This window comes from Anopheles moucheti, chromosome X (genome assembly GCF_943734755.1).
Source record: "Anopheles moucheti chromosome X, idAnoMoucSN_F20_07, whole genome shotgun sequence".
Taxonomy (NCBI): domain Eukaryota; kingdom Metazoa; phylum Arthropoda; class Insecta; order Diptera; family Culicidae; genus Anopheles; species Anopheles moucheti.
Genome location: NC_069142.1, coordinates 1,835,111 through 1,844,491, shown reverse-complemented (window position 1 = coordinate 1,844,491; position 9,381 = coordinate 1,835,111). Strand labels below are relative to the sequence as shown.

Below are 9,381 nucleotides of genomic sequence, written 5' to 3'. Positions count from 1 at the left end.
AATTTTACCAGCGACGGAAACGTAACGTTTTAAATATCTTTATGTCACTGCCTTCGGGGTGCTCTGAACAGGTTCCACGTTCCGACCCGAAAAAAAAAAATAAAACGGATGTGATATGGAAGGCTCAGGGTTTTAATTACGGACTTGTTGCTGTGGATGCTGTGCTGGTCGCATGAGCCCTCACAGAGAACCACATAAATGAGCTCCCGGAAATGAGCTCGTGCAAGATGAAGAAGAAGAGAAAAAATAACAGACACACATACACACGCATACGAGTGTGTGCACCCTCACGACCATAATAATAACAATGAAGACAGAGTCCACACACACACACAAAAAACCTCACCCAAAAAAAAAAACGGAAAAAGTATCCCAAAAAACCATACCCTGTTGACAACCGAATAATCGGGGCCGTTGTGGACCGTGAAAAACTTTGACTTATATTGTGCGAAACGTGCCCGTGATACGTTTCGGAGTGAGGATGTACTGCACATTCGGTAGGTGGTACTGGAGTCATTATATATTTGCTTACCTTTTGTGTATTCCTTTTTTTTTTTGTTCTTTGCAAACCCCTAAAGGAAACAGTTGCAAAAATTATCATTCCACACACCACACACTATCGAAGAAAAGCGGCAAAAACTCGACTTCTACGTCAAGGTACAGGCGCACAGGTAGCGACTATGATGGCTACTGAGGGAAGACGTTTGAATTAAAGTGAAAAATAAAATGCTTACGCTAGAACACTACACACCAGGGAATGGTATACTGCTGACGCAAGGTGTAGAGTGGAGATCGATTTCCTCTTTTTTGTTGTGTTCCAACCCCCCAACCCCCCCCCACTACCACCACCCAATTGCTAGCGAAGCACTCGCAGCACACATACACAGACAAAAGTGGCAGCGACAGAAAATCACTCGTCTAAGCCTCTTACGCAAACTTTTGGCCTGCAAAAATGGCTGAACAGGGGAGAAAAAGGGACAATTGAAGTTGCTGGAGGTCAAGCCATGCTGAAGGCTTCAAATAAAAAGAAGAAGAAAAAAAACGAACAGAACCCAGGGCTACGAATTTTTCCAACCAAAGCAAAACGGAGCGCAGACATTGTGGAACTGAAGGAAAAGTGGCAACAGCAACAACAAAAAAACAACCCATAAAAGTACCCCCCGGTAAGCTTCTTAGTCGGTCTTCAAAAACCGTTTCCAAACGCACTGTGGACGTGAGAGTGTCCTTGTCCGGTTTTTTTTTTTGTTCTTCGTCGTTGCTTTACTATTTTATTTCCCCTTGATCGACGGTAATCGATCTCTAATTGGATGTTGTCCAATTTGGTTCTTTGAACCCTAGCGGGGTGGGGGGAGGAGAAAGGAAGGTACAGGGGCGTGCGTGCCATTACCCCCGGGGAATGGGGACCGAAGAGGGGGGGAAAAAAGGGCTGACGTTTGACTAAGCTTGCAAAAACCTCAAAAGAGCTTCTTTTGAAGCGGCTTTATTCTTTTCCAGGGAAAGCGCCCCCCGGGAGGGGGCGATAGAAAGTGGAAGAGTGCCTTTCCATCAGGGAGCCACTCGCTCGGTCCAGGCACACGCAGAAACTCTGCTGAAGCACCGAAAATTATTTCAATTAAGCAATACTATCCGTTTATCTTAATTTACAACCCTCCCGGAGCCCGGGAACCGTCATGTAGAGTAGAACCCTCGTAGAACCCCATCAGACGATGGAAAGCGATGCCACCATCGGATAAGGAATGTAGCCGTGTAGCGTGTGGACCTCTTTCTCGATCTCGACTGCGAGCGTTTCCTTTCGTTTTACGTCATCATATGGACAGTATGGGCAGCCCGATGTAGGCATGCACTCTTCCACGTACGTATTTGAAAATTTGCCTACAAAAGGATGCGCACGCCGTGGAGATGAGCCCACTGGAGATGAGTGGGCCACCCAATGGAACAAAAACACCCCGGGTTTAGAAAACCCCGGCGAGATCAGCGCTTCGGGGGCCCTTCGATAGTGCCAATGTACCTGGCAATGGAGGGCTATCAGAAGTTCGACAGCTACAGCACAGTTGAAATGGCGGACAATGTCCTGCCTGGGAAGCTTTTCCCTTTTGGGATGCATTTTCCTTTTCTCTTTCTTTTTTTTTCGTTGCTGCCCCACTGGAAGGCTCGAAACCGAACAAAGGAACGTTCCGTACTCATGCATGTTCCGGTTTTGCAAACATTCTCCCCATTCCAGGCAACCGTTGACACCTACGCCGGAATGTAGGCAATGGTCTCGCAGGACCGGCTTGATAATCGTCACGGCACGGTCGAAAAGCTACCCTACCTGGGGTTTTCGCATCCAGCAGAGGATCTTGAGCTTTTACGGGGGCCGATAGTGTCTCTTCAGAATCGTGTTGCAGGTGGAGTACCTCAAAAAAGGAGGAATGGGTCCTTTACGTGTGACCCACTCAGCTCCGTTCTTGTAGATTGCTACAAGCGTGTGCAGCGTGGGAGAAAGAAAACAAAACAAATAAAAAAAAACACGTGGTATTGAACGTTCACGTAAAGCCTGCCCAACGGGGTATCGAGGCCGACTTTCGGTCGGATTCGACTGCCGGTCCGAGTGTCATCGACGGGCATCGCAAGAGCATTCCCGCGTTTTGGAACACATGTAATGAAAAGTTGGGGCATTGCCCCCACACCGTACTATTGTCCGTGCCATTGTCTTCACGGCTTTGGCGAAACCGAGCCATTCAATTCCCCGGCGCCCGGCATATGGTTCGGACCACAGCCTGCCACAGGAAATCGCACCGTGTAACGTTTTATCCCTGGCAGTGTCGGATACGTCGGACGGCATACACGCCATCATACGGCCCAATCCGTGAATCAACGTGTGCGGTCTCTCCCTGGTGGACTTCTCGGGACAATGGGTGTTATCATTTATGACACGCCACTCCAAGCGCCTAGGCAAAAGGAAGACAAAAGCAGCCGAAAGGCAGCGAATGGGTGACATCGTTCGGCACTTTGGTGTCCTATGCAATGCCCATGGAAACAATTGGCCACACCAGTCACGCGGTGCAGTGAAGTGTGTGTTTTTTCGTTTGTTTACTTCTCGCTGCACCGATAAAAACGCTACGCATATGACAGCGAAACCACTCCGTGTTTGGCGAGCACTATGCGCGATAAGCTCGGTTTTGGCAGGCAATGCTTTGCAATGTCCGTTTACCTCGCGTTCAATATAAGCTGTTTTTTTTATGTTGGTTTCATTCGGTAGTTTTAACCCGGGCGTTGATGGTTGATAAAATTAAGACATAATTTTACGAGCCCCTCCACAAATGAAAGCGGGTGGGAGCGATTTTCAATCAACTCCCACCAAACACCGTGGGGTGGACACACGGTCACCCATTTCGTTCGCAGCATTCCACAATATCCATGTGGAGTCCGGCCTAAAATTTCCCGGAAACCTCCCCCTCCCCGCGGTGTCCGGTGATCCTTCGCCGTGCCGTGCGACCGCTTGTTAGCATTGTTAAGTGAGCCAAAATCAATTTGTTTCGATCTCGCCACCGCCACCGATGTTTTATGGGCATTTTTCGATGGTGGAAGGTGGAATCGAATGATGCGCCGCGTCTCGCTTCGTTCGATTTTTCGTATTTGCGGGTGCGTGTGTTTTATTTCATCCTCTTTTCCGCCCGGAGATACACAGGGTGGAATCTTGTTAAGGGAAAAAGTTTACAACGGCATAAAAGTCACCCCCCATCCGACCCCATCCGGAGGTGGACGAAAAGGGAACATCCGTACCAGGAGGAGGTGGAGAAACTTACGGTTAAAACCTACACGGGTCTCCACGGCAGTCACGGTGAAGCAATTCTGGACGCACATAAAATGCTGTTTAAAATAAATAAACCTGCAGTAAATCAAATTTTTAAGACACCGAAAAGTGCCGAAGAAACGAACTTGTCTTGTGTGCGTGCGTAAGGAAAAGCGAAACCCTAGTGGATGTAGATACGAGCATCGAACCGTTCACTCTTACTTAGTGCTGTTCAGGGTGAAGTGAGAAAAGGGAGGGAGAGGGTGTCGTAAAAGTACACTGAAGACACTCACCCACACACCCAAACAGACAAAACGAACGAAAATCAGCATAGAAATGCTAGAATCTCCCAATCCTTAATCCGCAATCGGCAAAAGCTGCAGAAGGAAGATGTGCAAGTCGTCGGATTACCGCAGCTTTTGCCACCGCACGTTCTCGATGTTTTCGGACAGAACAAAAAAAACCAAAAAAAAAACCACAACACCATTGTTCCACCATCATCGTAACGCTACCATCACCACCTCCTCAAGACGCTCTCCAGCTTCCGCTGCCTGCAGAGCCATGCCATGGCTGTGGGCTGTGAGGCATAAAATCAAATCACAATCCCCCAAAATTCGATCGAATAGTCGTAAAAAAAACTGTCATTTACATACTGACAACCATTTCTTCATTGGTTGGAACCGTCGGCCCGGAAGATCCCGCCCGGAGGGTGGGCAGGTTGGAAGCAATCGGAATCGGTCGATTGCTCCACTTTCAAACTGATTTTCAAATGATTCGTTGGCAAGTGCCCCACCAGAGAGGATTGCCCTACCGAGAAAAAGGGGGTGGGGGGTGGGGGTGAGTGGGGGGACTTTTTTCTATTCCTTCTTCCTTTTGGTCCACCAGATAATTGTTGGGCTCTACACCATTCACACTTTCGGCTGGTTGAAGGGCACCAGAAACAGGCCAGCTGAAGTTAGAGAGAACCCGAAGAACAGGTAGCACCTTGGAAGTCTATGGAGTTGCCGTTTTTTTTTCTTATTCCTTCTTCGGATGCCTTTCCAAATGAGAAATTGAATCATCTCACCTCACCGTCAAAGCAAAAATCAATCTTTAGTCTGTGGAGTCGTCAGATTTGTATCAGACCCACCGCTCGAGGCACGCTTCGAAGCCTTCACTCTGCACACAATGCACAAAGACATTATCGTATCTATCTTACTTACCTGTGCCGGAGCGTGTAGAATCCACGGTCCAAACGAACCCATCAAAATAATCTTCGGGGCAGGTTTTAGAGTGATGGGGTCGTAAGCTTAGGTGGAATGTGGAACGATTTTTGTTTTGTTATGTCGTTTTTTTTTACTTCTGCCGTTTTATAGCTCCACCTCAATCGTTGATGGTTTCGCTTAAGTGGAATGTTTCCTTACCGTTTTAAAATTAACCCTGCTCTTATCGAGCATCAAGCAACTGGAAACTGTACTTGCGTGTAAATGATTTGATCGTAACTTTGTTTCGCTGCTATCTTGAGCTTTGTTGCATCATTTAACTCATTAATTGATTTATTTATTTTTAATTTCGCCCTGCAGATCCCAGGCAAGTGCATCGTACAAAGACTTCCCGGAGATGCATCGAGGCCGGTAGCCGACGCGATACGGAGGCCACCGAGCAGTACGGTAGACAGTAGATATAAACACATATCCCGGCACAGCTGGAACGAGAACAGCGTTACGGCTCTCGTCTGTGTCTCCAAAGCACAGCAATGGCGAAATCCTCGATAATGAGCTTACGATACGTAGTGCTAGTGTATGCCACCATCGCCCTCCTGCTATCCCGGACAGTACTAACAGCCGCAAAGACGGCTAATGGCGGAGGAGTGGGTGGTGTGCAAAAGTTTGCCATGGAACCCCAGGACCAGACGGCCATTGTGGGCTCGCGGGTGACATTACCGTGCCGGGTGGAGTCCAAAGTGGGCCAGCTACAGTGGACCAAGGATGACTTCGGGCTCGGATGGCATCGCAACCTGAGCGGATTCGATCGGTATGCGATGGTCGGGAGCGATGAGGAGGGCGACTACTCACTCGAAATCTATCCCGTGATGCTGGACGATGAGGCACGCTACCAGTGCCAGGTGGGCCGAGGAAAGGATGGTAAGTACAAGATCACCAAAACCTTGGACAGCTTTACAGCAACCCTCTATATCTTACCGTACTAACAGGTACTCCCGGTATCCGGTCGAGATTTGCAACGCTTACAGTATTAGTTCCACCGGAACCGCCAAAAATAGTGCAGGGTGACTTCCTGGTCACTACAGAAGACCGTGAGATTGAGCTAGAGTGTGTATCGGTGGGCGGTAAGCCAGCCGCCGAAATTACTTGGATCGATGGACTAGGTAACGTCCTCACCTCGGCCATTGAGTACGTGAAAGAGCCAATAACCGATACCGGTCGATTCACGGCAAAATCAATCTTGAAGTTGACTCCCAAAAAGGAGCATCACAATACGTCTTTCACCTGTCAGGCACAGAACACTGCCGACCGGACTTATAGGTCCGTGAAGCTAAAGCTGGAGGTGAAATATGCACCGAAGGTGAGTGTCTCCGTTATTGGAGGTGCGCTGTCTGGTGGTAGAATACCGGAAGGTGCTGAGGTACGATTATCCTGCCGAGCGGATGCAAATCCCAGCGAAGTCACCTACAAATGGTACAAGGCAGACGAACCAATTCTGGGAGACTACACGACAGAGATGGTAAGTGGTGGGATCTTACTCACTCCTGACAGGGAATTCTGAACTCTTCTCGACTATGACATCTTCCACAGGTGATACACAACGTCTCGAAGGAGTACCACGATGCCGTAATCAAGTGCGAGGTGCACAACGCCGTCGGGAAGAGTGAGGAAAGCGAAATACTGGACATCAGCTACGGACCAACGTTTCGCACACGGCCACAGTCGGTGGAGACCGACATTGACCGCAAGGTGACACTAACTTGCGATGTCGACGGTAACCCACCGCCAGAAATCATCTGGGTCCACGAGGACACTAGCCGAATCGTGTCCAACTCGGCCAACATCACCCTCATGGCGACACGCGAAACTGCCGGTAACTATTACTGCAAGGCAAGCGTGCGTGGGTTCCCGGACATTGAAGCTGCAGCTGCCATCCACCTGAAGGGACCTCCGACAATACGGTCACCACGCCAACAGTACGGCTCGGTTAACGATAACTCCCAGATCCAGTGCGATGCCATCTCGATCCCGAAGGCGAAACAGGTGATCTGGACGTACAACGGGTTGGAGGTGAACAGTGAGAACGATCACACGATCTTGGAGAACCCGTCGCCCGAAGGTGTACGGTCGACGCTGATCATCTCGAAAAGCCAGCGGCAACACTTTGGCGTGTACAACTGCACCGTGCTGAACGAGTACGGCAGCGACTCGCTCGAGATCCAGTTCGCACCGATGGAGTCATCGTCGCTGCCGGTCGTGATTCTCATAGTGGTCGTCGTGTTCATCACCATCGTGTTCGTGCTGGTGGTGAGCCTGTGCTGTTGCGGCCAAAAGGGTAACAAGAAGCTGCCACCAGCTGATGTGATTACGGATGTAAGTAGCAACATCATCCTGCCGCCCGTCCAGCACCTTAAGCTATCGCCAAACGATGAGTTAACAATGCGCATGTGTTCGTTTTCGTTCCCCCTCAATGTTTCCCCTCACACAAAGCAGCACTACATGACGGAAAAGACGTGCAAAGAGAGTGATCGTTCGTCGAACGTGAGCGATCTGAAGATTGATCGGGACCACGAATACTCGGAAACTTGCTCCGGTACGGACAGCATCGCGACGCGCCTTGCGATGAACGTGATGGGTTCGTCTAGCGGAGGTAGCAACAACAGTGGTGGTGGTGTTCCTGTAAATGGTGGTGGAGGTGTACCACTTGCCGGGCCCGTACGCATTCCCAACGATTATAGGTAAGTGGCCGATGGACGATGTTGTTGTTGTTGTAAATTTTTAAAGAGGTTTTGGATCTCCTGAGTCTCTTTCGCCTCTGGTGGTAGAAGGGGAAAAATAGTTTAAAAAGGAAAAAGGAAAAGATGTGCGAGGGATGTAATGTTTAAGATTTTGAGTAATCTCGAACCTAATTACCCTGGATGTGGTATACTATTTAAAAATAGTAGAATCTGCACCTTGGGAAAAACAGGGTTGCCACCCAATTGCGCACAATTTGTATTTGAGGAGTATATGCTACATCCTGCGGAGTTAGCAAAAATAAAACCAACCGATGAACGATGATCGAACTACGTAAAACGTTTTGTGATGCGATTTGCATACATTCAGGAGTGTTATTGAGATTTATCGCTTTCGGTCTATTGCAAATAATATAATTCTAATGATGGGAATTCTAATACTGATCATTACACTTCAAATGTATCTCTCTCGACTTCCACAGATATTCGGGTGATTACTCCGACGGTATAGGGTCCACACTGCAGGCCAAGATTGGCCAAAGCAATGGTGGCTATGTACCGTACGTAGACTACGCGCAGGACTACAACCTGCCAATGCACATATCCAGCAATGGTCAGCTACCAAACGGCAACCTTAGTCTGACGCGGAATCGTGAGCTGCGTCAGGATAATGGTCTACCAAGCATCCAGAACGGCATGGGTTCGCTTTCGGCAGGACTGATGAGTAAGTGTTCACGATTATTTTTTCTTCCATTCCTATAGTAAATGAGTGCTCTCTCCTCGACCCCCGTTATCCTACGCTCTGTTTCAACTCTAACTCTGTCTCGTTTGTGGCAAAATCAAACAGATACGTCGCTGATGAACGCACCCAGCATAGATCCGCGGTACAGCGCCACGTACGGTAATCCTTACCTGCGCAGCAGCAGTACCCATCTGCCACCGCTTCCACCGCCCAGCACGGCCAACCCGGCCCTCACACCGGCACCCCCACCGTACAGTGCCGGCCGGCATCCGGCCAGTGCGCTGCTGATGGGTGTCAACATCGGTGTCAATTCTGGCAGCGTCATCGGTATCGGGTCGAGCCTCACCAGCCCGGAATCCATACGCTCGACGAGTGCCGGCAGCGAACAACCCGGCACGATACAGCAGCAGGCACAGCAACAAAGTGCGCAGGTGGCGGGTGGCCAAACCGGCAGCCCGGCACCGGGCCAGTTCATACTTCCAGCGAACGGGGACATACGCAAGGGTGCGCTCGCCACCCACGTCTAGCGGCCCTACCCATCCACCGAGCCATACCGCTCATCTGCAGCGCTTTACAACGTCATCTGCAAACGTTATGCAAACGCTAGTACTCGAAAACTCCCTTCTCCCAATTTTACTGTTCCAACTTTCAACGCTCCTCGCTTTAGGCAACAACCGTCCCACGCGCGCAGTTGTTTGTTGTGCACGATTTGTTTTGTGTTTATTTTTTGAAAAAGAATGTCGCATTACGGCCTTTTTGTCTGGTGAATTGCAACTAATCATTGGCATTCCTAAACAAATGGAATGAACGGGGGGGTTGTGGAAAGGAATTCATTTGAACCACGCGTTTATTAAAAAAAATAATCAAACATGTCCGCTGACCTCTCCATTCCTCTCCTCTTTTCCCTCCATCCTCAGGGCGTGTGAC

At 49.4% G+C, this 9,381-nt stretch overlaps 1 protein-coding gene across 1 annotated transcript; it reads left to right on the top strand.

Moving 5' to 3' along the window:
• Positions 1-5,510: 5,510 nt before the first annotated feature.
• On the top strand, positions 5,511-8,981 carry LOC128306637 (irregular chiasm C-roughest protein). Its single transcript, XM_053044202.1, has 6 exons — positions 5,511-5,898; positions 5,967-6,496; positions 6,568-7,350; positions 7,468-7,715; positions 8,195-8,436; positions 8,560-8,981. The coding sequence occupies exons 1-6, from the start codon at positions 5,511-5,513 to the stop codon at positions 8,979-8,981; spliced, it is 2,613 nt and encodes an 870-aa protein (XP_052900162.1).
• Positions 8,982-9,381: the final 400 nt, after the last annotated feature.

Coding starts and splice junctions, on each gene's coding strand:
- LOC128306637 (XM_053044202.1), top strand. CDS start 5,511: ATGGCGAAATCCTCGATAATGAGCTTACGATACGTAGTGCTAGTGTAT. Junction 7,716..8,194: donor CGCATTCCCAACGATTATAG/GTAAGTGGCCGA, acceptor CGACTTCCACAG/ATATTCGGGTGATTACTCCG. Junction 8,437..8,559: donor GCTTTCGGCAGGACTGATGA/GTAAGTGTTCAC, acceptor AAAATCAAACAG/ATACGTCGCTGATGAACGCA.